General features: G+C 42.8%; 1 protein-coding gene across 1 annotated transcript; it reads right to left on the bottom strand.

Moving 5' to 3' along the window:
- Positions 1 to 57: 57 nt before the first annotated feature.
- Positions 58 to 22,681, bottom strand: CUNH2orf88 (chromosome unknown C2orf88 homolog). Its single transcript, XM_045296237.1, has 2 exons — positions 22,539 to 22,681; positions 58 to 2,265 (listed from the first exon to the last, which is right to left on the bottom strand). Exon 2 carries the CDS (start codon positions 2,092 to 2,094, stop codon positions 1,810 to 1,812), a length of 285 nt encoding a protein of 94 aa, XP_045152172.1. The 5' UTR covers positions 2,095 to 2,265; positions 22,539 to 22,681; the 3' UTR covers positions 58 to 1,809.
- Positions 22,682 to 27,974: the final 5,293 nt, after the last annotated feature.

Here is a 27,974-nt window from a genome sequence, read left to right as displayed (position 1 = left end):
GGCTCAAGCATAGTAACTGGAGATGGCACAGGACCGGCCGGGTGTCCCGTCGTCCACAGGGCTGCTGTGGGTTGGACGGACATGAAGGCACCTAACACTAATGATTAATAAATAACAAATGATGTAAAACATATAATGAATGAAAAAGACATCTATGCTCTTTTCATTCAACCCAAATTTCTCTTCAGAACTGGAAATGTAAAGTTTTCTGCGAGGCCCATGGATGAACAGGCATGGTGGTCGGTCGTCTAGGTAAGCTGTAAGACTAAGTAAAGTAGGAAAAGACGGTTCCTGGAACTCTGAGACGTTCATGGTCAAGGAGGGGTCCAAAGGCAACTAAAAGATGGCACGTTGCTCACTTTGGAGAACTGCTTCCTTGCCATGCAACTTGTAGAATTTGTTTTGTTGGATTATGGAGTAATTGTTAAAACTAGAGGTAGCCTTTTGCCTGCTTACAAGGCTGCATGCATATTTATGTCAATAAAGAGGTCTAGGGACTTTGCTTTCAGTGACAAGGATCCATGTTGTTTTTTAATAAAAGGACCCAATATTAAGTGAAGGGCTTCAGGAATTCCCTTCAGTTAAACCTAATGTGTAGCAAATTTTGATGAAAAGATAATTCTAGAGAGCTAGTGCCAGATTGCCTGTACATTATATCTTAGTATCTTATTCCCTTCTCTCCCAAATATTCTGTTACCACTGAATTCTCAAACAGTATTTAATCCTTTTCGTTTTGTTTGTAAATGGGGGTAGTATTTTGACAGTAAGAGAGACATCGCCTCGAAGCAGTGTGGCAAATACAATGACTGTAACTGCTTTCGGGGCACTGTGTTGCCATTTAACAAAATGCACAAATAGTCTTTGAAGCATGTGCAGACTTTTTCCCTTAGAGGAGTGATTAATTTTTTCTGTTCTGCAAGGCAGCCATAAATCCTTATGTGTCATCTGGTGCTGCTGTAGTTTGCATGGTGGCTGCCCCACCAGTCCACAAGAATGAGGAGTGCGTGCCCAGTGGGTTGCTGTCTGTGCCTGGGAGACAAACGTTTTGTCTTTTACCTGGCAGGCGAGGCTTCTGCTGTTTTAAGCTTTACTGTATTGCTGTTTATGAAACATGCCCATACTTGTTTTCTTACATCGTTTCATTGGGTGGCTTAATTCAATGCAGTAGACGTTTATGGAATACTATGGTTTCTGTAAATCATATTTTTTTAAGACACAAGGTCTGAGTCACCCAATAAGAGCTGTGGTCAGTGAGGGCCCTGAGACTCAAAGTAGTAGTTATGCTTTTTCGTGTACAAAAATCATTACCTACTAAGGACAGGTTTCAAGTTGCACATTTGCTACACAGCTTGCTCTCTGATGCCTGATCTGAATAATGTTAGCAAACCAGACCCGCTGACCATCGCTGTGGCTTGAGTGCCACTCCCTTTCCGTGATCTTTCGCCTTTTTGTGAAAGTTAAGGAGTTATTTGAAAGGTCTACCTTTAAAATAACCATTTGGAAATTGGGGCACTCTGTAAAAGCATTTTCTTTGGTGATGTTGGTACTGCCTCAAGAAGAAAGTGGTGTGACATGTAGCTTATTACTGCGGTGCATGTGAACGTCCAAGGTCAAGAAGGTAGACATCGATATCAACATGGAACTCCTTCAAACACGTCCTCTTGTGTTCCTAGACTAAGGAAGTTATGATATTTTTTTAACACATCGAGATATCTTGTACTTATTCACACCGGTTTTGCTTTTGTGTCATGTATTTAAACTAGCACCAACTATAGCCATAGTTTAAGAAAGTACCATGACCCCACAGCGTCAAGGCCCCTCGCTCTCAATGTATGGAATGTCACAGTATTTGATGTTATTGCAGGCCCACTGCTGCAAGGCGTCATTCAAGATTTCCTTGGACAGGCGGTGTGCATATTCGAGGACCACCATATTGGGCACCAGAGGGGTGTCTGCTTTCTCTTTGACAACTGGAGAAGGTGGCCTTGGTATAATTTTCTCTTCCGGCATAAAGCTTTCTTCACTTACATGTCGCATCTCATTCTCAAATGTGGTAGGAAATGGGAAAGCTTGCTTTGATTTCATGCAGCCCATGTTATGAAGAGCCTTGACCAAGCGGAGGACATCTGTGGCGAAGACTACTGTAGCATCGTCCGTCCGAAGGCACCGAGAGCACGTCCGAGTGACTCGGCCGCGGGCCTGCCTGCCCCAGGGCCCGTTAGGAATCCAGGCCCCCTTTCACCATTCTTCCCAGGCAGCCTTTATCTGTCAAGAGAAGGGAGGGTTCGTTGTGAAGTTAGTCTGACACACTGCATGATTATGTGACTTGTAGAAGCGGTTCTCTTTATTACTTTGGGCACTTAGGAGAAATACTCAGTTGCAGCTGTGTCTCGAGACAAGCAGAAATAATTACTCAGTAAAAATGGCAGTCTTTTCTTTTCAATACCTTGTGAGTTTTATAAATTCGAGAACATAAATAGATCAAGAGTCAGCACACTATGGCCAATAGACCAAATCTTAGCTGCCTGTTTTGTTAATTTGTGAATATATTTAACTATAAGATGGCCAGTGCAGCCACTTTCGCCTCATCTATAGCTGTTTCCATTGCTGCTCCTGAGACTGTGTGGCCTGTAACGCCTACAACATGTGCTCTCTGGCTCTGGACAGAACACGTTTGCTGGCCTCTGGTCTACCCTGCCAAAGAACAAGCACATGTGACTGTGCTCCTGGCCCAACGTTTAGGAGAGCCCGCTCCTCTTCTTCACGCTCCACTTTAAAGTCTTCCTGGGTCAGTGCCTACAGCTTAGCGGGTACTGGCGGTCTTTACACCAGGACCAACGGTTGTCACAGCGAAGACATGGCAAACCTTTTTCTTTTAAATTATACCTATGCAGTTGTATGGAAAGCTCCGAGTAATCTGAAGTGATGTTGAGGGGTCTCATCTAAAGATCTCATTCCTCCTCTCGTATCATGTTTGGGTGTTTGTGATGTTCTTCTAAGCTTCCCCGCGGGCGCTGCTCCTGAGTGCGCCTAAGATTTTAGAGTAACTAGACTCAGGAGAAGACTGCACTGTCAGGAGACTTAGCTACTGGAGCAAAGGAGCAAGGAATGAGGTTTGAACAGTCTTTATGGCTGAAAGCCTTAGGACCAAAGAAGTCGCTCTACAACGAAAGAAACTTTCTGAAACCAATGACATTAAACTAAGAATGTGCATGTCCTTTACTGATGTTTAAGAAGAAGAAAGACGTGGAGAAGCACTTTGAGGCCTGTCGGAAGTCCCTCTGATGGTATGGGACAGACTGAGGAAGAAGAGTCTGCCTTCTACGCATCTTCCCTCCAGCACGCCAGGCTGTACTCCGGGAAGGTTGCAGAGATGGGGAAGGGGTGGGGCGCATGCGAGCTCCTTGGAAAGGACCGGCTGAGCTAGCTTGTGCATCTCTCCCCCGTGAGGACTCGGAGTACGTATTTTGGATTATAAAGGACAGTTAAGGGAATTAGACATATTTGACCTAAAAAGTGCAGAGAATTCCGTGAGTGTCAAATAACTAAGAATTATTAGAGTATTCTGTTATTTAGAATATTTAATTTTACAAAAGCAGCTTTTATTAGCCCATAATCAGCATAACTACTAGATTTGCCCCCTTGCCACAAACTATAAAACTAGACAGTATATGCGGGGAGGTATTTCTAGGCATTGAACAGGGAACGGAGGACTGGTCCCTGAGTAAAGGGAAACACATGGTCTTAGTAATCCCTCCAAACTGATCATACTCGGTTTCTGTCTGGGGCGTTTTCCAGCATCATCACAGGCAGACTGACTCCCGGGAGAATAGCTGTTCTGGGAGAAAAGGGAGTCGTGGGAACCCATCAAGGGCTCTTAGCTGGGATATGCAGGATGGAATCGGAGGATTCTGTGCATTGGGTCTAGAACTGCATAGTGATCCTGGGGGTCTTTGGAGTCCAGAGCAGTCAGAGTAGAGAGCTCACTGAAAACTCCAGGCATTTAGTTACTACTCTAGCAGGGGCTGACACCTGGGTGACCTGTATGGTCTCTGTCATACCTTTCACCTCCCAACACTTGACCACAGCGTCACTGGATCCTTCATAGCATCCAGAAAACAATAAAGAACAAGTCTCACTAAGGGGGTAAGGATAAGATCATATTCGTCTAAAGACAAAAGTACAAATAATGGGTCAGTGGGAGAACACCCCCGTCAACATTCGAGAAGCCAGGGAGGACATTTCTGTCACAGAACCACTAAGATGGTTGCACCCAGTACAAATTCAGCTCATGTCTATGGGGAGGCTGACTGACCAAGTGTCACGTTCCATCCAGCATCATCAAGGTTACAGTGGCCTCTGCCTGATAGCAGGGCTGTCCGGGGACTCTTGCCTCTGGCTAGAGAGGATCTGCCAGCTGCTCAGTCTGACTAGATACTTTGCAGATGAATTTTGGGCTTCCACTGTCCTCCATCGCCTACAAATTGGGTGTTCCTAATTTTAGCTCTGATAGTTTTCACCATATTTGACTTTTGTGACTGTCATCCTTGGCTCACACAAGCTGGTGTGCTTCTTCTGTGTGGACTTAGTTGCTTCCTTGCTTAGATGGCTGATTGAATACACACCTTTAAGACCCCAGACACTATTTTGACTGATTCACCCGTTGCTGTAGCACCCTTATCTTCAGTGATCATTTCATGAAGGTATCGAGGAAGGCCATGAATGAAGCACAGGAAGAGTGGATGTATAATGATATAACTGCTGTATAATGATATAACTGCTACAAAGGGAATGCGGGGGTGGGAGATAGGCGATAAGGAGGGAGGGGGATTTGGGGAGTAAATAATGAAGGTGGGAGGGAAGAGGGAGCACTAGAAGTGATTGTGAGTGCAGAGCTCATTTTAAAAGGTGATTTAACCAGCAGGATGCTCTAAGAGATGTGGTGATTGTACAATTCCCCTTGATATGATTGAACGATTCAATTGTATGATATGTAAATTATGTGCCAATAAAACTGTTAGGAAAAAAGGATAAGGTTGGATGGGTGACGCTACACTGAGGAGATTGTAATGAGATGAAACAGAGTTTGTATGAATCACTGAATATAAAACTTATGTGCTCTGGAAACCTTCACCCAGCTCACAATAAAATACATCTATTTGCAAAATAAATAAAACATCCAGAGAGAAATAGATATGATTATGTTGCAGCAAAACAGCACCAACAAAAGGCTGTATTTCCCCAACCTTTGCTCTAGCAGGGTTTCTCAAAATGGATGACACTGTGCCCTGTAAGTGGCACAGGATCCAGCTATCGGGGGAATGTAAAAGCATTACCCAACACTGTCTTGGATTATGGGCTATCATACAAGACTTTTTCATTGCCAGGGAGTGCTGAGTTTTGGGGTTTTCTCCTGAAAAGTGTATAAATGTTTGGAACCCTAGAAGGCCAAGCTCTTAGACAAAGGTCAGACAGAAAAAGTCTCATGCTAATAAAACTCTCTTATATTTAAAGGAAGATAGAGGGAGCATGAATTATGCCACCAAGATGTCCATTATACAGTGAAAAATTGTTGGATGTGAGGTAGGAAAATGTGACCTACAATCAAGGAGAAAGCACGCAGTTCAGGCCCTGCAGTGACCGGCATTTGGAAATCACAGACAAGAACTTTAAAGCTGCTATTTAAATATACGTTTAGATATAGAGGATGAGAAACAGTAAAAATATAATTATCTGAAAACGCACTACATGATTGAACACAGCAGAGATATATGACTGGAGATTACATAGACAGTCAAGCTGAACAAGGGCCAGAAGGTGAATGGAACTAGATCCCTGAGTACATTAGAATTTATGGTTTGGGAAAGTGTTCTGAAAACATCTTGTAGCAAAAGTCTTAGGGCAGCAGTTCTCAACCTGTGGGTCATGACCCCTTTGGGGGTTGAACGATCCTTTCACAGGGGTCGCCCAATTCATAACATTACAAAATTACAGCTATGAAGTAGCAACAAAAATAATTTTATGGTTGGGGGTGGTCATCAATATGAGAAACTGTATTAAAGGATCGTGGCATTAGGAAGGTTGAGAACCACTGTCTTAGGGGAATGACTCGCTGGTGACTTAAGACCATATCTTAGGCACTGGAACACTGGAAAATAATGTTCTATGCCCTGGTTTGGTGAGTAGGAACTGAGGGCTTGTAAGCAACCATCTAAGTGGTAGCTATTGGTCTCTCCCCATCTGGGACGAGGATGAATGGCAACATTAGTAAAAAGGACTCATTGAGTATGTGAATCCTGTTGACTGCTCTGCCTGTGGTCACAATAGGCAAGTCTGGATAGGGAGAAATATGTGGAACAAAAAATACAGATCTGATGGAGGCTGGGCCTTAAGTGGGGAAGTAGTAAGCACTCCTTACAGCAATCATCTTAAGATCAAAAGGGCAGCCTTTACCTGGGGAGGAGAGGGGAAGAGTGCTTTTACATTGTGGGAATTGCAATCAATGTCATAAAACGTGAGTTCCTGCATGGAAAACCAGTTTACTCTCAACTTCTACCCAAATCACAAAAATATTGCATTAGAAATGGTTAGTGAACTCAAGAGAACAATCCGATCTCTGTTCTGAAGGACAGTGAGTCTTATGGACTGAACTGTGCCCTTCAAAATGTGTTGTAAAGCCCCAACCTCTATGCCTGTGGCTATAACCCCCTTTGGGAATAAGTGTATTTTGAGTCAGTCTCTTGAGAGAGATGCCAGACCCCAAGAAGACTGCCTGGGTGCAGAAGTTCAGTGTCTTCCTCAACTTCTACTGTCTGGTGAGAAAATACATTTCTGTTACAACCACCACCTGATGGTGCCCGGCTATCAAAAGTATAGCGTCTGGGGTCTTAAAGGCTTGAAGGTAATCAAGCGGCCATCAAGCTCAGAAGCAACAAAGCCCACATGGAAGAAGCACACCAGCCTATGCAACCACGAGGTGTCGAAGGGATCAGGTATAAGGCATCATCAGAACAAAAAATCTTACCATAGTGAATGATGGGGGGAGTGTGGAGTGGAGATCCAAAGCCCATTAGTAGGCCACTGGAAATCCCCTTGCAGAGGGGTCTCGGGGAGGAGATGAGCCAGTCAGGGTGCGATGTAACAATGATGAGAAATACAACTTTCCTCTAGTTCCTAAATGTTTCCTCCCTGCTCCCACTACCATGATTCGAATTCGACCTTGCAAGTCTGGCTAGACCAGAGGATGTACACTGGTACAGATGGGAACTGAAAATACAGGGAATCCAGGGCGGATGAGCCCTACAGGACCAGTGCTGTGAGTGGCGAAACAGGGAGGTTAAAGGGAGAATGGGTAGGAAAGAGGGAACCGATTACAGGAAACTGTGTGTGACCTCCTCCCTGGGGGACAGACAACCGAAAAGTGGGTGAAGGGAGACGTTGGACAGGGCAAGATATGAAAAAATACCCATTTATAAACTATCAAGGGCTTATGAGGGAGGGGGGGGCGGGGATGGAGGGGAAAAATGAGGACCTAATGTCGGGGGTTTAAGTGGAGAGAAAATGTTTTGAGAATGCTGTACAAATGCGCTTTACACAATTGATGTGCGTATGGATTGCGATAACAGTTGTATGAGCCCCTAATACAATGTTTAAAAAAAAATTGTGTGATGTCATATGTCCTTAACAGTGCTGCTCTTGAACTGGTAGCTTAGGGTAAGAGGTGATGGAGGAATGGGACAGTTAACATTTTCCAAAGTACTACTCCAATTATTACTAGATAAGTAACAATCCACACCCCACAATGAGCTCTTCAGCACATTCCTAGATTGTGTACTATCGCGTGAAAGTGTGAAAGTCATGTCAGTTGCACCTCAAATACTTATAGATGAAAATGTTTACATGAAACAACCTCTAGCTAATTTACATATCATGGCTCTAGCAAGCATAGAAAATTTGTTTTATACTTGTCCATCAATTCAGTTTACTAATATTTACCATTTACTCCAAACTAATAGATACATAGGCAGGGCCAGCTAGTCCCATTTTTATTGCCCTAGCACTTTCAAATCCAACCCAATCAAAGCTTGTGGATTTACATGGTGAATTCCCTTTCCTAAGGTTATGGGGTGCCCTCCCACCCTGGCTTTGAGTCGGACTCCTTCCCAGAGTTGTTTGTCACTCCTTGCCACCTCGCCACAGCGCTCCCCCACCATAGATCAGTCCTTCAGTGGGGGCTTGTGGGGTGCTACGATATGGAAGCTGTGCCACCAGCATTTCAAATCCCAACAGGAGACTCCACAATGGACAGGCTGGAGTAGAGCTTTCAGAGTAAGACAGAACACAAACAGGAATACAAAAAAGGCAATTCATTTTTGTAAAATTAGCCACTGAAGACTTTATGAATAACAGCATTTTTTCTGATATAATACTGAAGATGAGCCTTTGGGTTGGTACACAGAAAAGTTGCCTCTTGCAGCAAGAGCTCACCGTACTGATATGGAGAGCGAAAAGCATTCGGGATGTTCATTTGCTGATGCGGCACGGAGCAAAATGAGAAGAAACAGCAATGCAATACGTATGCCTCTAAGAAAACCAAGTAGTCAGACATGAACTGGAATGTATGGAGATCAATAGCCTAGGTATTTATGAGCTGAAATGGACTGGTAGTGGCCACTCTGTATCAGGCAATGATATGGTTCACTATGCTGGGAATGACAAATTCAAGAGGAGTGGCGTCACATTCATTGTCAAGAGAACATTTCAAAAATCTATCTTGAAGTACAATGTTGTCGATAGGATAATATCTAGAACCATACAAGGAGGATCCATTAATAGAACTATTCTTCAAACTCATACACCAAACACTAAAGCCAGTGACAAAGGATTGGAAGAATTCTACCAACTTCTCTAGTCTGAAACTGATCAAACATGCAACCAAGATGCATGAATTAATTACTGGTAATCGGGAAAGCCGGAAACAAAAGAGGAAGGATCAGTAGCTGAAAAATAAGGCCCTGGTGATAGAAACAGAGGTGGAGATCACATGATAGACTTAAGCAAGACCAACAACAATTCATTGCAAAAGCCTTTCTTAGCAGCATAAACCGAGACAATACGCATGGGCCTCACCATTTCAACAGGTAGCATACAATCAAGAACCAATGGTATTGCAAGAAGTGCAAGCTGAACAGAAGGCATTAGCAAACAATAAAGTGCAAGGAATTGATGGAATACCAACTGAAATATTTTAAAAACTGATGCAACAGTGGAAGAACTCACTCGTCTATGCCAAGAAATTTGGAGGACAGGTACCTGGCCAACCAACTGGAAGAGATCTGTATTTGTGCCCATTCCATAAAGAGAAGAAAGAGAGCCAGCAAAATTAAAAAATAATAATAATTCCATTAATACAATGTACAAGTAAAATTTGAAGTTCATTTTAGAATGGTTGCAACAGTTCACACAGAGCGAGCTGCCAGAAATTGAAACCAGAAGCAGAGGCGGATGGGGCACGAGGGAAATCATTGCTGATGTCTGACGGACCTTGGCTAGAAGTAAAGAATATCAGAAAGAGATCTGTGCTTTACTGACTGTGCCTGTCATTAGAGAACTATTGGTAATATTTCAAAAAAATGGGACTTCCAGAACACTTAATTTGTGCTCATGCAGAGCTTGTACACAAACCAAGAGGCAGCTGTGGGAACAGAACAAAGGGACAGTGCATGGTTTACAAGCATGTAAACCATGATTTATCTCATGTACTTTGGACATGTCAGGAGAGACCACTCCCCGGAAAAGGACATCCTGCTTATAAAGCAGAGGGTCAGGGAAAAAGGAAGGCCGTGAATAAGATGAACTGCACAACGGCTGCAACAATGAACTCAGGTATAGCAGTCATTACCTGGGTGGTGCAGAGCGAGGCAGTGTTTCATTCTGTTGTACATAGGGTTGCACGCATCAGAGTGGGCTCAATGGAACCTAAGAACAGCGCTGCTCACTACCCAAGTCCTTGACCCAATATCCAGGCCATCAACTGGGCCCAGAGCTTCCCAGGCACCCCACTAAATCTGCAGTTCAGACCCTTGGACTAGCTTTCACTCAGGAGCCCCTGTGGTGTAGTGGGTTACGTGTGGGGCTGCTGGCGAGAGAGATGACACTTGCTATTCTGGTAAAGAGGTACAGTCTTGGAAATCCACAGGGGCAATTCTACTCAGTCCTATGATAGAGTTCTAGGGAGTCACCATTGCTCCGATGGCTGTCAATCTGACCTTGGTCTGATTTTGTTTAAAAGGATTCTGATATACACTTGACATTGCATAATCAACTGGCACAATAATTATCTAATTATTCGTCACACGATCAGAGAAGATGCAGTGGCATTGACAGAATGAGTAATAAACTACCTTCCATTTAGCTCATGATTCCTTTGATATTTATCATAGTTAAGGAAGTATGGTTAAGTTTAAAGATTTTTTAAAATCACGATAGCATTTACTGTTCATAACAGCAACTGTTCAAATATTTGATGTATTTCTTAAAAGGCAATTATAATCCAAATCTAGATACCAATGAACAAAGCAGCTTTGTATAATTTCAATGTCCCCTAAGAAAATAGTTGACGCATAATGAGGAAACAGTTTCGACAACATTAAGTATTCCTCACAATCAGTAGTTAGCAGATTGTCAGACTGGCCTTCTTAGAGCAGCCTGGGTGACTGGATGGCAATCACTGTCATTCTCAGTTTATCCATTAGTGTAGGAAGCTGTGATGGCCGTCAGGTGGAGGTCTGATATCGTAAATGTGGGGCATTGGTCAGGAAAAGTGTCTCTGCTCTCATACGCATAAAAATCTACCCGTAAAACACCTTCCTTAACCATTCAGACAGTTTTTACTAAGTCCCTACAGTGTTTTCAAGGCCTAGGATCTTCAGAATACAAGTGCTGTCTAATTAATTTAACAAAACGAAAGTGACCACAAGAAGTGGTCGAAGAGGAGCGCAAACAGAAGCCTGGACGCTGATGTCCACGCCAGCACTTCCCGCGGTGGCCAAAAGGTGGAAACTGAAATGTTCGTCGACAGATGAGCAGAATTGCCTTTTGGGATAAGAAGGGATTCAGTAAGGGCTGCTTTCTTTCCTTCTCCCCCCCAAGCCTACTGATAACAAGTATTAAATACCGTAAGTGCCTTGCTGTTAATTGTTAGGGTAATTAAGGAAAGAGAATTACCTAAGAATGTTAAGCATCATCCAGCTGTTTACATATTTTAGAACCAACTCAGAGAATCCTGTCAGGCTTCCACTGAGGACCCGGAGGCCCACCAGACTGCGACAAGAAACAAGTGGGCCCTTCAGTGAGCCTTGCTGTGGTCCCATGTCTGGTTCTGCTGGACCACTATTTATGACCAGGCATGTTCAGCCTCCGTCTGCATCCACTCCTCCAGCAATGCGCTAACAGATTCCTGCCGGAAAATGAAAAGTAGCCTCTGACCAACTAGTTCAGAAAACCTGACTTAGTGTGCCAACAGCACCATGAAACATTACTTTCTCAACTAACTTCTTAGTCATGTCACGTCCTAGCTGAATGACACGATTGTACTTGTGACACATGAATAAGCTCTGTGAAATTCTGGAGCCGGTTCCTTAAGTAACTGCTGTCAAATGAAGGAAGGGGGACAAATTAAGACTGGGCAACAATGTCAGAATATTGTCTCCATTGTTTAGTTTGTTACAACGGGACTATTCTTCATATCCTGTAGCTGAAACCGGGCGTCTGAGCTTGAGTCAGACTAAAACTAATGCAAAACTGAGTGCGTAGTCTTCCGCCCCTAGCAAGCTGAGAATCATGATTCAGTCATCGTTTAAGAGCTAAGCCAGTGATTTAGTCCACAGACTTCTATCTTACCTTTTTCACAAGGGGCTTTTATATCATTATATTTTATGCAACTCCTGAGAATGGAGCTCCTCCCCTCCCCCATTTGACAAAATATACTGATAAATAATAAGGCTGAGTATCCTGCCTGAGCAAGTATATACAGCAAATGTGCGTGGCATTGTGAGCCAGACCAATTGCCCTGCCTATTCTAGAAACCACACCTTATCATTCCTGGTCCTGGGATCGTGCTATATTACACTATCTCTTTTTCATATTTTATAACACAGGAAAACTCAAAACATACTGCTTTATTATGGAATCATTTATTTTACAACTCACAGTGACCCTATATGACAGGGTAGAACTGTGCCCGTCACCCCTGTGGGTTTCTAAGACTGTCACCCTTTACGGGAGTAGAAAGCCCCATCTTTCTCCCATGGAACGGCTAGTGGTTTCAAATTGCAGACCTAGTGGTTAGCAGCCCAATGCGTAATTGACTTGATGGCAGTGAACTTGGTTTTTATTTTACAAACATTCTACAAAATAATTAACTATTATACGGGCTGGGGGCAATGAGCATTGCCAAACACGGCTATTATTAGTTTAAACTGCTCCAGCTCTTTTGCACAGTAGCACAGCAATTTATGCTAAAGCTCTAACCCAGTAAGAAATGACCAAAAGTTATGTTGTCATTGCTGTTAGGTGCCCGCAAGTCAGCTCTGGACCCATGCACAACAGAATGAAACCCTACATGTCCTGTGCCATCCCCCCAATGGTTCCTGTGCCCGAGCCTGCTGATGCAGCCACTGTGCTAATCCATCTTGTCTGTGGCTCTCCTCGTTTTCACTGCCCCTCCTAATTACCAAACATGATGTCCTTCGCCAGGGACTGGTCTCCCAATGCATCGATTTGTCTTCCTTATTCAGTGTCCAACTTTCACATGCATATGAGGCCATGGGAAATACCATTTCTTAGGTCAGGCACACCTTAGTCCTTGTCCTCAAAGTAACCTCCCTGTTTTTGAACATTCCAAAAAGGCTTTGTGCTGCAAAGTTGTGTGTTGTTTGATCTCTTGACTGCTGCTTCCATGCGCATTAAGTGTGGATCCGATCAAGATGAAACCGTTTACAACTTCAACCTTTTCTCCCTTTATCACGATGTTACCAGTAACTCCGTGTGAGGACTGCGGCCGTCTTTACATGAGTAGCAATCCACACTTACAGCTGCAATCCCTGGCCGTCATGAGCACGTGCTTCAAGTCCTCCGTGTTCAGCAAGAAAGGAGGTGTCATGTTCGTACTGCAAATGTCAATAAGCCTTCTTCCATCCTGGTGCCAAATACTTCTTCATATAAGCTAGCGTTTCTGATTATTTGCTCATAGAACTCCTTAGAGTATATCAATGTATGTGTATGCAGATAATGAGCTCATACAGGTGCTTTGGTCAAGTGTGCTCTCTTCCAAGTTATTTTGGTAAGCAATCTATAACTCATTTTTTTACATGTGGGCATAAATATTAGCATAGCTTGCTTACAGAAATAATCCTGGGGGAAGGCACAGTTGACCCAAAACTTGCAATATATACATTATTTTTGTAAAGATATAGCAAATGAATACTTACAATACTTGTATCAGATATTGACTAGAATTATTTGTTGCTTCCTGAAACTTCAGCATTATGATACCACCAGCGGCCTTATCTCTCCCCCCCGGATTTGGTGCACACTGCTTGTGGTGTGCTTGCTGTGGAAAACAGTCCAAGGGCAGATGGTATGTTCATTCATTAATTAGATTAAGAAAATATAACTCCTCAACAATTGTTTTGCTTCCTTAAAGATAACTGCTGTTTAACTGGAAAGAAAAAAAACTCTCATTAAGAGGAAATCAAAGTGCAATTAGAAAAGGTTACTATTACGGAATAAGTAGGAATACCAAGAACATATAGACGTGAGCACTGAAATAGTCTGATGGTCTTGGAAAAACACTGAGAAGGAGGGAGGTCTGAGGAGGCTGGAGACTTTAACAACATTTCGATGATTTTAAAACATTCAAAAATAAAGGTGATGTGGTTGGAAGGGCTGAACAAGAGGGCAGCATAAGCAGCTATGCCCTTCCATCTTCCTATAAAAAGCATAAAAAAACCAGCAGCTGGCAGAATCGAGTATCAGAACTCATGGATGTCGGTCAAAGGGCGAAACCCACTACATGCATGGCTGGCTCAAGATGGTTTCCAGAGTTACCGATTACATTTAAGGTTCCAGTTTCAACAACCGCCAAACTCACAAAATGAAAAACTGGAAAGGAGAGACACTTCAAAACAGCAAAACAGTGACGGTAATCATTCCCATGTAATGGACTTCGTAGACAAAAATTTCAAGGATGGAAATTGTGACAATACAACAAGGGTTGAGGGGAGAGGAGTGAAATAAGAATAGAGTTTTTGTGTTACCAGAGTTAGGTTGGACACGCGCATAGACATCACATCACCTGGAAAGCCAGATCTCGATTTCTTGACTGCGCTTTGGTAGAAACAAGAAGACCTGCTGTGATGTGTGAGCATCTTGGGCTTATGGTTCTCTACCCTGCACTTGGCTCACCTCTGCCTGACATTCAGATCTGGAAGCGAACAGCACCCACCACCATCTGAGATATTTCCTAAAGGTTTGTGAGTTTCTGTAGGATGTTGTGAATTGCAGCAGAAGCCAGGAATGTGAGGGAATATATTCAAAGGAGTAGTGGGGGGAATGGAGCAGAATAGAATCTTAGAAGAGTTGGAGATCTGGGACATTTTTAATCTTCAACTCATTGCTGCTAGTCTGGTAATAATTTTTCTAAAATAAATTGTTACTACACCCCCTGTGCTGGGTATATACCCTGAAGAAAAGCCAACATGATCCGAGATGTGCATACCCACTGTTTGTTGAAGCAGAGTTCACAACAGCTGGACAATGGCAACAAACTAAACGTCCACTCAGAAGAATGGATAAAGAAACTCTCTTATATACACACATGATGGAATATTGTGCATGACCAAAACACAGTGACAAAACTTAGAGTACCTCACGATATGCATGGAGCTAGAGAACATTATGCTGAGTGACATTAGTCAATCACAAAAGGGCAACTATTATAAGAGACCACTGATATAAGTGGGAGAAACCCACAAGATAAAGACTTTCATACCAAGGGAACAGACTAGATTTCCAAGTAGAGAACTACAAGGGACGATGAATCAATGGGCTGAACCTTGGAAAGGGTTAACTTGGATGAAATGGAAGATAGTCTGTCCACTAGAGGGAGAAGGAAAATCAAGGAGCAGATAAAGGGTAAACTACTGGGGCAAGGGCGGGTGGTGGGGTTGATTAGTAGTTGAAACTGTAATATAAGATTGATTATCTTGATGAGCCAGTCAGGGTGCAGTATAGCACCGATGAAACATATAATTTTCCTCTAATTCTTTAATGCTTCCTCCCCCACCACTATCATGACCCCAGTTCTACCTTACAAATCTGGCTAGACCAGAGGATGTACACTGGTACAGATAGGAACTGGAAACAGCAACACCAGGACAGACAAACCCTTATGGGCCAGTGGTGAGAATGGCAATACCGGGACGGTAAGGGTAAGGTTGGGGGAAACGGGGAATTGATCACAACGATTTATCTATAACCAATTAAGTTGGTATCAATTTGAACAAGGTTGGTATAAATTGATGTTAAATATAATCCCCATGATGCCCATAAAGAAAATAGCTAAGAAATGGACACAAGGAATCCTGGAGGCGTAGTGGGTTACACGTTGGGCTACCAACTATGAGGTCAGCAGTTCAAACCGACAGCCACTCCGCAGGCTCAGAAACCCAGACGGGGACTTCTATTCTGTCCAACAGTGTTGCTCTGAGTTGGAATCGACTTTATGGCAGTGGGTTTTTATATACAAAACAAGAGCGTTTTTATATACACAACAAGAAGGGGATAGAAGTGGTTCACTACAAAAATAACCAACTAACCACAGAAGTAGGCAGTACGGAGTGGAATGAAGGACAAAGGGGGTGTAAGACACAGAAAACCAATAGTGAAATGGCAGAAAGGCGTACTTATCAGTAACTTCATAATTATTGATCTAAATTTAAAAGGCAAAAAATGGTGGAATGGTGAAGAAAACATAGTCCAACTCTATGCTGTGTATAAGAGGTACATTTTAGATCTAAAGATGAGAATGGCAAAAATATTTCATGCAAACAGTGCCCAAAGAGCAAGGGCAGCTGGATTAGTATCACACAGATTCAGAATCTGAAACTAGATAAAAACACTCTACGATGATAAAAGGGTCCAGTCATCAAGCATATGTAACAAGTATAAATACGCATATCTATGCATCGAGCAACAGAGTCCCAAAATAGATGAAGCTAACTGACATAACTTAAGGGAAAAACCTTTTGACATACAGCCAACCAATCTGAGGGAGAAAGCTGAGACTACCTGACCCTAAGGATTTACACAGTTCAGAAACCCCGTGGAGGGTCACCATGAGTTGGTACTGACTCACTGTGGCTTTGGTTTTGGTCTATCTAGTTAACATTCTTCAATGAAAAGATAGAATTCCTAGTGTCAAATGTGACACAGGGGAGGCACTCCGTGTCCTCTTCTGACTTCACATATCACTGCTTCACAAGGGGGAGGAGAAGCAAACTCCACAGGCCACTGCCGAGGTCCGGCAGGCATGCCTTTACCCCTGAACCTTCCATCAGCTGTCTCTCCCAGCGCACTTCTCTAGCCTTTGTGCTAGGTTCAATGATTTATTGCAATGATCAGAAAGAACTCACAAACCATACTCGTAATTACTGGGTTTACTTATTTATTAGGGAAGTTAACAGGTTAGAACTCTGGATCAAAGTTCAGAACAGAGTTCCTTGGTCAGGAAAGCTTTTTTCTTACTATAATGGCAGGCAGGACTCTTTTTGTGGCCCTCAGCCCTTTGGCTTAGCCTCTGTCCTACTTGGACAATGTTACAAAGCTCTTTTAGAACTTCTGATAGATGCCCAAAGGGCATTCCCCTCCACTTTAAGCCTCTGTCCAGAGGTGCCAGGCTCTGGCTCTGTGGGTTCTCCATTCCACAAGCAAGATGCCTTGCTTGAAGGCATTCAGCTTTATTTCCTGAGTAGGTCGCGGGGCCCACTGCTTTGGCTCAGGCTCTATCTCCTGGTTCCGCTGCCCCTGCTGCTCTACCATTCCTTCGGTACTTCCCTGGTATCCCACCTTCTGTCTCTATCAAGAGGTTCACTGCTTCAATGCACAGGGAGTTTGGGGTCCAACAGTGTCACTCCACTCCTTGCTCTTTCTTTTTTGATGGTAGTGAGATTCCCACCCCACCCCCATTCTGAGATGGAATATTTTAAACTTAGCAGGATGGCAAGGCTGACCAATTCCCTCGTTAGAGTTCTAAAGTTTTAGAATCCAACCTGTTAACCATCACTCACAACTGAATCATATAATTCTGCACCTTCTCTTACCCAGCTCAACTGGAAAAGTCATTTGGTGGGAGTTACAAAGACTATGACAAGAAAAGCCATATTAAATATGTACCTGTACTGTACCTAGGAATTACTGTTTGTTTTTAGAAATCTAGGCAAAATTACAGACTTGATATTATATTCTTTTGAGTTTTTAAGTCATTTTATTGACTCTTATCACAATCCATACGTATATCCATTGTGTCAAGCACATTTGTACATATGTTGCCATCATAATTCTCAAAACATTTGCTTTCTACTTGAACCCTTCGTATCAGCTCCTCATTTTTCCCCTCCCTCCCCGGGCCCCTCTCTCATGAACCCTTGATAATTTGTAAATTATTATTATTTTGTCATGTCTTACACTGTCCGATGTCTCCCTTCGCCCACTTTTCTGTTGTCCGTCCCCCAGGAAGGAGGTTATGCGTAGATCCTTGTAATCGGTTCCCCCTTTCTACCAAACCTTCCTTCTACCCTTCAGGTATCGCCACTCTCACCACTGATCCTGAGGGGCTCATCTGTCCTGGATTCCCTGTGTTTCCAGTTCCTATCTGTACCAGTGTACATCCTCTGGTCTAGCCAGATTTGTAAGGTAGAATTGGGATCATGATAGTGGGTGGGGAGGATGTATTTAGGAACTAGAGGAAAGTTGTATGCTTCATTGTTGCTACCCTGCACCCTGACTGGCTCATCTCCTCCCCGCAACCCTTCCGTGGGGGGGATGTCCAATTGCCTACAGATGGGCCTTGGGGCTCCAGTCTGCACTCCTCCTCATTCACAATGATATGATTTTTTTGTTCTGATGATGCCTGATACCTGGTCCCTTCGACACCTAGTGGTCACACAGGCTGATGTGCTTCTTCCATGTGGGCTTTGTTGCTTCTGAGCTAGATCTTCAAGGCTTTAAGTTCCCAGCAACTATATCTTTTGATAGCCGGGCACCATCAGCTTTCTTCACCACATTTGCTTATGCACTTGCTTTGTCTTCATAGATTGTGTTGGAAAGCTGAGCATCATGGAATGCTAGTTTAATAGAACAAAGTGTTCTTGCATTGAGGGAGTACTTAAGTGGACATCCAATGTCCATCTGCTACCTTAATACTAAACCTATAGATATATGCATATAAATCTATTTCCCCGTCATCATATATAAATATATTTATATATGTACATGCCTGTATTTAGACCTCTATAAGTGCCCTTTGCCTCCTAGTTCTTTCCTCTATTTTCTTTTACTTTCCTCTTGTCCTACTATCATGCTCAGCCTTCATTTGGGTCTCAGTAATTCCTCTCGGTTACATTGCCCTGATCAAACCCTACCAGGCCTCCTAAACCCTCCTCACGACTGGTTTTAACACTTAAACCTTTTGCCATGAAGTCCATTCCAAATCATAGCAACCTTATAGGATAGCGCAGAATTGGCAAATAGGGTTTCCAAGGCTGTAATCCTTATGCAAGCAGCCTCATCTTTCTCTCTTTGAAGACTTATTGGTAAGCAGCTGAGGACTTAAGCACCACCCACTAGGGCTCTTTAGTTAATTAGGGGAAAACATTGGGTTCTAGGAACTCACAATTCAGACATTTTTAAGTTAACATCTTCTTTTATAGTAGGAGTAGTCATGATCTCTGTTCTTTAGCAAGACATTTACTTTTTTCCTCATAACGTCCTTGTGGAAAAGAGCAGCTATGGGCTGCAAGGATTAGATAAATAAGGAGGCCAGTGCTAACCAAGTTCAACTGGCCCATTCATCTGAGCACTGGATGGCTAACAAGATTCCCTGCCAGCGCTGTACTCAGCACTTGCCAAGCGTTACTTTGAATTCTAACCAACACCCTGTAAATTAGATGTTACTGAGCTCATTTTATTGCTAAGAAAAAGGAGTTTCTCACTGTCACAAAGCTAGTTGGCGTCTAGCCAAAGGGGGAAAATGTCAGACACCAGGGCTCTTCCTACTGCTTCACAGGCGTCGAGGTGCGCCTCCATGCAATGGGACCCATCCAATACAGAGTGTGTGATTTAGAGGTCTGGTGAACAAAGGCACCAAATGTTCAGGTGACACAAATGCAGAAGGTAGAAGTAATATGACCAGCACTACAACCAAGATTCAAACATACCTAGCCAACTGGAAACTGTAGAGCACATTTCAAGCAAGTAACTAGAAAGAAATGTTCAAAGTCAAAAAGAGAACAAATAAAGCAAGACATATGGGAGTCGTGGTATGGGAGAGAAAGATGGTGGTGAAGTTTTCAGTCTTTTTCATGTATTTACCACTAAGTTCAATTATTCAGAAATTTTAATTTGAGACAGGAAATCCTTGCATTCTGCACTATGCAGATTAACCTGAATTCAACTTTGAGGTAAGGATCTTCACTAAGGAAAGAAGACATCAAAGCCTTCCTTTACTGAAGATAACTGGTATGAACTGACTTCAGGCACTATATGAAGTACCATGTGAAGATTGTCTCATTTCATCCTCATCCTCTATGTAAGGATACAGTCACACACCACATAACATCTATTCTAGGAATATCTGACTGCATATATGCTTGTAGTCCCACCCCCGTGAAGCCTATTTAACAATGTGACGCATGCACACAACCATAACCAACAGGTGTTACTTTGAGATGAGCATCAAAAACATTGTTACTATTACTGTATTATTACGTTAAAGCAGTTTTCGTGTATCTGGAAGTGTTTCTTTCATGTGTTTTGCTACAGTACTTTGGTGAATCTTTACAAGGTGCTGGTTGATCCTTTGTTCTTTCAATAACCTCTTTCATTTTAAAAGAAGCTCCAGTTTGTTCATTTACAGTATAAAGGTAGGTTTAGGATTGGAACTCATTCTTACTCTAGGACTGCTTGCATATACTATGATGCTCTCAATGCCCGAATCACAGAATGTATTAAATGATGCATGACTGTCATCATTCCCAATTTATATATGGAGACACTGAAACTCAGTGTATAAAGAAGACAGTCTGACTTTGTAAAAAAAGACCTATTTCTCTTTTAAATTTTATTTTTCAAACAGTTTTATTGGGACATTATCCACATATAATACAATAGTTCCGTCATATCAAGAAGAGTTGTACAATCATCACTACAATCAATTATAGATGATTTTCTCCAAAAATGGGGAGCTGATGCCAAGGGCACAAGTAGAAAGAAAATCTCTTGAAAAGGATGATGGCAACAACTGTACAGATGTGCTGGACACATGGATGTACGGATTGTTATAAGAGCTGTTTAAGAACCCCCCAATAAAATGATTTATTAAAATTTTTAAAAATAACTAATCACTAATAAAACAGAGTGCCTAACTTCAAAGTTAATGGCGAGAAAAAAATAAACCCCAAAGTAAGGGAAAGGCAGAGAGAAGGAAACATGGAAAGGAGAGAAAAAATTAATTACAGTATGGATTGGCTCTTTCTGGTAGGCCAAAGACAACACATGATGAAAAAGTAAATCTAGCTATTAACTATTAACAGATATCTAAAACAAAAGGATAAAGAAGGAAAATTGAAAAAGAACAAAATAAAGACATACTAGGTTGATACTAAAACACATTTTGTTTTTCTTCCCTCTTCTATCCTGTTATTAGTTCCCCATTTCTCCAAACCTTCCCTGCCATGCCCCATGAAGCCATTAATCCAGGGACTGTCTCTACAGATGCATCTACCCTGGATTTCATATGCCACAAATCATACACAAACAAACAAACAAACAAGCTAACAAAAATAACAAAATAAGATAGAGAAAAACCTCAATCAAAAAGAAATCAGAACATATTAAAAACTAGAACTTTAAAATGGTAGACATATTTCTTAACTCTCTTTAGTCAGTCTCTTTTCAGATCCTAATGAATGTTTTTTTTAATCTTTCCTGCAGCAAAATCCCGGATAAAGTTTTACAAGGAGAAAGATTAAAGAGAAATGGGTCCAAGGAAGCAGTGGTCAGTTCAGTGTACACAAAGCCTTGTTAACAATAACAACCAGTAGAGGGGTACCTGAAAATGTGAGCTCCCTGTCGCTGAAGCTGTCAAGCAAATGCAGCTGGTCTGCCAGAAGTGAGTGAAAGAGGCAATGCTCACGGTGGAGTTTGGTCTGTGATTTAAAGTTCCCTCTCGCTATAAGAGGAGTCCTGGTGACACAGTCGTTATAAGTTGGGCTGTGATCCTCAAGGCCAGCAGTTCGAAACTACCAGATGTTCCACGGGGGAAAGATGGGCTCTCTACTCCTGTAAACAGTTACACTCCTGGAAGCTCTGTCCTATGAGGTCACTATGAGTTGGCATCAACTCGATGGCAGTGAGTTTGTTTTTTTTGCGTTTTGGGCAAGTTTTTGTTTATTAGTTTTAATACAGAAGGCAGAATACCTAAATAAGGCTATTTCCCCATCGCTCTATCATACTGTGTGCACCAGATATCTGAAAACAGCACCATCCAAAGGAAAAAAGGAGTCCAACTGTTGATCTTGATATGATTGATACCTTGTCAGATTAAATTGATTCTTTATTCCTATTTAAATAACATCTTCTGAGGACAAATACCATATACACCAGCTCCTACAAATGTGGAGTCTTGGATGACAAAACTGCCTAGTTTATCATTTTATGTTAACCTATTGCCATAAAAGCTTGGTAGGGAAGAGAGATTCAGACCAGAAACAAGAGAAACAATTCCAGTGTTAGACTTTGCTCCTTGAATTCCTTCCCCGATGACAGAGGATATTCCCTTCTTCTCAGACTTCCTATTTTGCATTAGAATTCACCTCAAGACTGGGTCTCCCAAAGCCCCCAAGAGCACATCACATTCAAGCAGAGCCTGAAGCTTGGCTTGCAAGTCCATGTTCATTCACTCTGTTGGTAGAATGGCAGAAGGTGGCGAAACTGTAACTGGGATAGAAAACCTTTAATTTAGTGGCTCAAAACAAGATGGACGGGGACAGAGGCTAACTCTCAATAGGGATGCGAGACTCCTTCCAGGGCATTAGACTGCGAAAGCTCTGGTTTATTAGAGCTGCTGTCACTGCGGGGTTCTTGCCATCGGAAAATCCTAAGGGCAAAAGGTGATAAGCAAAGACAGACAGCCCCCCACCCCACCCCCCCAAACACGCACGCACTACACACGTTCGCCCGCCTCCCACATGTTCACTTACAGGACACGCCGCCGGGCAGATGCGCGCTGGTCGTCCCTCCCGACAGCAGTGGAGGGCAACGGGCATCCCGCGCGCGCCTGGCCTCATAGCCAGCTCGGTGCCGATGCTCCCGGAGCCAGCGCCGCTCTGGGGAGACCTTGCTGGCGTCAGCCGAGCAGACCCGGCAGGGGATGCGGTCCAGCTGCCAGGCAGCAGCGCCGTCCTTTGCCCAGCGCCTGGCTCAGGCTGGTGGCAGCGTATGGAGGACGGGGCGTCCTTTGGTCGCGCTCCGTGCTCCAGGCCCCTCCTCCCTCCACCGCCGCTGCCCCTGCGGCCGCGCGTCTCGCCCGGCCCCGGTTCGCGCCCAGCACCCTGCCTGCCCCGCCCCGCAGGTGGCAGCCAAGGGGCGCTAGGCGGCCGAGCAAGAGGTGCACGTGAACGTCTGGCGGCGGGCAGAGCCGTGCGCACGTCTGCGGTCGCCGGAGCAGAAGCAGAGGCGGGGCCGGGTGCGGCTGTGCCACCGCCTGCACGCCCACCTTCCTTGGTACACTGGCCACGGAAATTAAACTCCACAATGGTCCCTTAAAAAACATAAGTCAGCAAGTCACTTCACTGCCTAGCCCCTGACCTCAGGCCTGGGCCACCTCAAGTCGAAGCCACCTGGGATTCGAACTGAGTTCTGCCCAAGGAAGAAACGTGATCCTGGGTTGTCTCCATGGCCTTGCCTGCTAAGGACCAAGTTTGACAGTCAAACTTGCTCTGATTTCAAACCCTCCTGTGCCAGGCCTGACCCGGGAATCTCCCTTTCCAAACTTAACTGGCCCTATCAGTATGTAGAGCAAAAGTGCCTAAAGTATTAACATTTTAGAAGGATATATCCATTTTGTACTTTTCTATTCAACATAGTTTCCCAAGCCTGTTATTCTCTTTGTAAAACATGCTTCTAGAGATGTTTAACCCCCTTTCAAACACCAAACCACAAAACATGACTATAATCACTCCATTGGAGTTTCCCAAGTGGCGCCCTCTCCTGTCCAGGGTGGCTCCTAGCACATTAAACACCCCAAGAGAATTTACAAACGAACTGAGATTATTTTCTTGTTAGCTGCCCTACTGGAGTCAATTCCACTGATGGCGACCCCATGTGTACATGGTAGAGCCATTCTATATGGTTTTCAGAAAAGGATCGCCAGCCGCGTTCCCAAGTCAACTCTGAGGCTTAAACTGTCTACCTAGCTGCTAATAGTGGAGCTTAACCACTGAAGCCACCAAGGGGTTCCCTTTCTAAGGGGCTGTTGTTGTTCGGATGGCACTGAGCTGCTTTTATATTGGCCCCAAGTGACAGAATAGAACTGCCCCAAAGGGTTTTCTTGGATGTAAACTTTACAGATGGGAGTCCTGGTTGGACAATGGTTACTTAAGCTATTTACCTAAAGGTTGGGGGTTGAAACTCCACAAGAGAAAGACGTGGTTATACATTCAGATGAGTACTAAGACTTTATTTAGATTTGCCCAAGACATACAGATAGCTACTTTGAGTAGGCTACAAACAAATAAATCTTCATGTCAGATCCTGGATTAGAAATTTATGATACAAAAACTTTTAAAAATCAAAAGCAGAAATGTGGTTCATTAACATTTTCTGTAACCCAAGACATCAAAACATATTTCTTGGATGAAGAGCTGGCAGTAGGTAAGAGAATGATGTCTTATATCAAGCCCAGTGCCAGAGAGTTGATTCTGCCCCATAGCAACCCTACTGGACACAGGGTAGCACTGCCCCATGGGTTTCCAAGACTGTAAATCGTTACTGGCACTGGTGGGATTAAAATAATTTAACAACTAATGATCATTAAGTATAATAAAATATATACCAAAAGGTAGTTTTATCATTTCATACAGTTAACACTTAAATAAGAACAAAGATGCACACAAAACTAGATTATGTTATGAGTTTTAAGTATTAGTGAAAATATTAAATAATAAATGACAAAAATTTAAAAAACTGTTATTTAAAATTGGCATCCTCACTTGCAATATTCTTCGCTTTTATCCAAGTCTCATCGGCTGTGTGATGTATCCTTAACCATCTTTTCACTGTAGGAGTAGGATCCCATTCCTTTAGAAGTAGGTCAATTAGATATTAGACATTATGTTTTATGTATTAGAAACAGGTAACTTCTCTTCTCTGAACATATTATGTTCATCTTTGAAAAACCCCTTCCCACTTCTGCTGAACTTACAGTAATTTTCCTGATAGTATTTTTACCTTCTTGAACCCTTTCTGGAATTGCAGAATTTATTCATAATATCTTGTGGGAATTTGAGGCATAATACAAAGCTGAAACCAATGACAGTGTGTCACCCTCTGGATGTTTGGTACCTTTTCTCTTTACAGTATATGTTTGTTTACTGAAATAACAAGCGCAAGGGAATTAAAATGTTGTATTTCATCAAAAGAATAACAAGTTTTATGAAATGATAAATAAATATTACAAGCATAGTTCCATTTAATTTTTGAACCCATGGATGGAATGAGCATTACTATGGGCACTTAGAATACATTGTTGCGCAAATGACTATCAAAAAAGAGTAAGGAAAAAATGTTTTAAATAAAGAGTAAAGAATGTAAATTTGTGATATCCACATTGGATGGAGAACCTTGATTAACAAGTGCCATTTTAAAAACTTGTTCACCACACTAAAAAAAAAAAATATTCGGGATCAGATCTGCCAAGTCAGTATGAGTCAGCTGAGTCCCACCACTGATTTACAGGAGTAGAAAGCCTCATCTTTCTTTCCTCAGAGCTGTGGTTTTGAACTGCTAACCTTGGGGTTAACAGCCCAAACCGTAACCTACCACACTACCAGCACTTCCTTCCTAACATCGTAGCTGGCTTAAAATCTAGTAAACAAGATTTCTTCTAATCTTCAACTTCCCCAGATTCAAAGATAATTATTGAATTATCTGACTGAGCAGAAAAGGGATAATGTAAACTTGCCAAGAGTAAGAATTTTCCATCCTGATATTTTAATCCCCCATTCCACAATTTGTTGTACTCCTGGCAAACTGCTGTGATACTGGAACCATGTCACCCACACTGCAAATGCCAGCAGTCACCCATGGCAGATAGGCTTCAGTGGAGCTTGCAGACAAAGACAGACCAGGAAGAAGAAAGAGGCCGTTCCCTTCTGATAATTAGCTACTGAAAACCTCAAGAATGTTTTTCAGAAAACATTGCCTGACGCTGTGCTGGGAGACGGGCCTCTCAGGTTGGAAGGCACTCAAAATACGAGTGGGGAAGCAGAGCCTCCTCAAAACGGAGTCAATGAGGAGAGACCGATCGATCGACCCCTGCAACAGGACGTCACTGCAGTCACGTCAGGGTCAGTGAGAACGAGCAGGACTGCAGGAAGATGGATCACAACAACAGGCTTGAACATAACAATGGTGAAGAAAGCTCAAGACCGGATGGGTGTTTTCTTGTACAATGGGTCGTTATGAATCAGAACCATCTCCACAGCACCTAACAACATCCACAATATTTGAATATTTATCATGATGCGATACAGGTTTCAGAGTTATTGTGCCCAATTAAGTTTTGCAAGCTGTACTCTCTCTGAAATGAGAATAGATTGACATTATCTTCTTTATATGAAATCTTTTCTTTTCTGAAGAAAAAGTTTCTTTAATTTTTTCTTAAAAGATCTCTCTTATCTGTTAGGATGTAATTAAATGTCTAGCAACCCAAACAAGGCAAAAATTCCTGGAAGGCTAATATCCTGAATGGGATTTTTTGCTTGGAGTTCTAGTGGTGCTGTGGGTTAGGCATTGGGCTGGTAACCACAAGGTTGGTAGTTCAAACCCACTAGCTGATCTGTGGAAAACAATGAGGCAGTTTGCTCTATAAAGATTTCTAGTCTCAGAAACCCATAGTCACTATGAGTTGGAATAGACTCTGTGCAGTGAGTTTGGTTTGGGTTTGTAAACTATGAAAAGCTAAATTTATGTTTATTAAAGTCATCCACTTGTGATATTTCTTTTATAACAACACTAAATAACTAAGACACAAGGCCAGGAATCACTGTTCCATAATATTTATTATTAATGCTTTGCACTAATTAAGTTTTTTTAGGAGCACATTTGAGACCTCTATCCTAAGTGGTGGAAGCTGAAACCAGAGGCACTCGAGGCCAAGGCAAAGAGACCGCAAGACATGGCAGAGGAGCAGCCAAGGCTATGAGACTGTGAAGCAGAGCAGCGGGCTGACTTCCTGGCCCAAGGAGGCAGAAGCCAAGGAACCATGTGGTCAAGAGGCCGAGAGTCTTGGCAGCTGGCTGAGCAGAGGTGGTACTGTGGACCAGTGACTGTGTCCTTACTGTTTCCTAATCCTGGCTTGTAGTAACCTATTAATGCCCCTAACAAACTCCCTTAAATTGTGAGTATTGTCTGAGTTCTGTGTGGACATTGCAATGAATTATCATGCCTACCACAGGAAGAGTGTCGTGGGAGACATGGGGAATGTCGAAATAAGGTAAATAAGCTCGACGCATGTCTGACCCTTGCCTCATGTAAGCCAGAGAAGTCACATCTAGCTCCCACACCTTTTACACAATAGGGAAGAGTACCATGGATTTCCATAAAAACAAACAAATCTGTCTTGGAAGAAGTATAGCCAGAATGCTCTTTAAAATCGAGGATAGCAAGAGTGTCTCATGTATAATCTACGCTGAGCAAATAATCAGAGAAACTGGATTATATGAAGAAGAATGTGGCATCAGGATTGGAGGAAGTATTATTAATAATCTATATGCACAATTTTGTTTGATGAAAGTGAGGAAGACTTGGAGCATTTGCTGATGAAGATCAAGGGCTGTAGCCTTCAGTATGGATTGCAAATCAATGGAAAGAACACAGAAATGATCACAACTGAATAGGTAATATAATAAGTGGAGAAATTATTGAAGTCAAAATTTCCAGGGGGTAAATATGTTGCACAAGACCTCTTTTAAAGTGTTGAAAAGCACAGCTGTTACTCTGAGGACTAGGATGCCCCTGGCCCAATCCATAGTACTTTCAATGGCCTCCTATCCATGGGAAAATTAGACATTACATAAGCAAGACCAAAGAAGAACTGATGCATCTGAATGATGGTGCTGGTAAAGAATATTTAAAAAACCACAGATTGCCAAGAGAACAAACAAATCTGTCTTGGAATAAGTACAGCCAGAATGCTCCTTAGAGGTAAGGATGGTGAGACCGTGTCTCGTGTACTCTGGACATAGTATCAGGAGAGACCAGTCCTTGAAAAAGGACACCATTCTGGGGAAGTAAAGGGACATGGAAAAGAGGAAGACCATCCAAAGGTGGATTGGTAGTGGCTGCAACAACGGGCTCAAACATAAAAGCAATTGTGAGAACGATGCTTCCTGTAGGGTTGCTAAGAGTTTGAAGAG

The sequence above is a fragment of the Echinops telfairi genome, unplaced genomic scaffold (genome assembly GCF_000313985.2).
Source record: "Echinops telfairi isolate 266 unplaced genomic scaffold, ASM31398v2 ScPeMD7_3;HRSCAF=10, whole genome shotgun sequence".
Lineage (NCBI taxonomy): Eukaryota > Metazoa > Chordata > Mammalia > Afrosoricida > Tenrecidae > Echinops > Echinops telfairi.
Note: the sequence above shows the minus strand (reverse complement) of the source record. Positions and strands in the feature narration are given on the sequence as shown.

Coding starts and splice junctions, on each gene's coding strand:
- CUNH2orf88 (XM_045296237.1), bottom strand. CDS start 2,094: ATGGGCTGCATGAAATCAAAGCAAGCTTTCCCATTTCCTACCACATTT.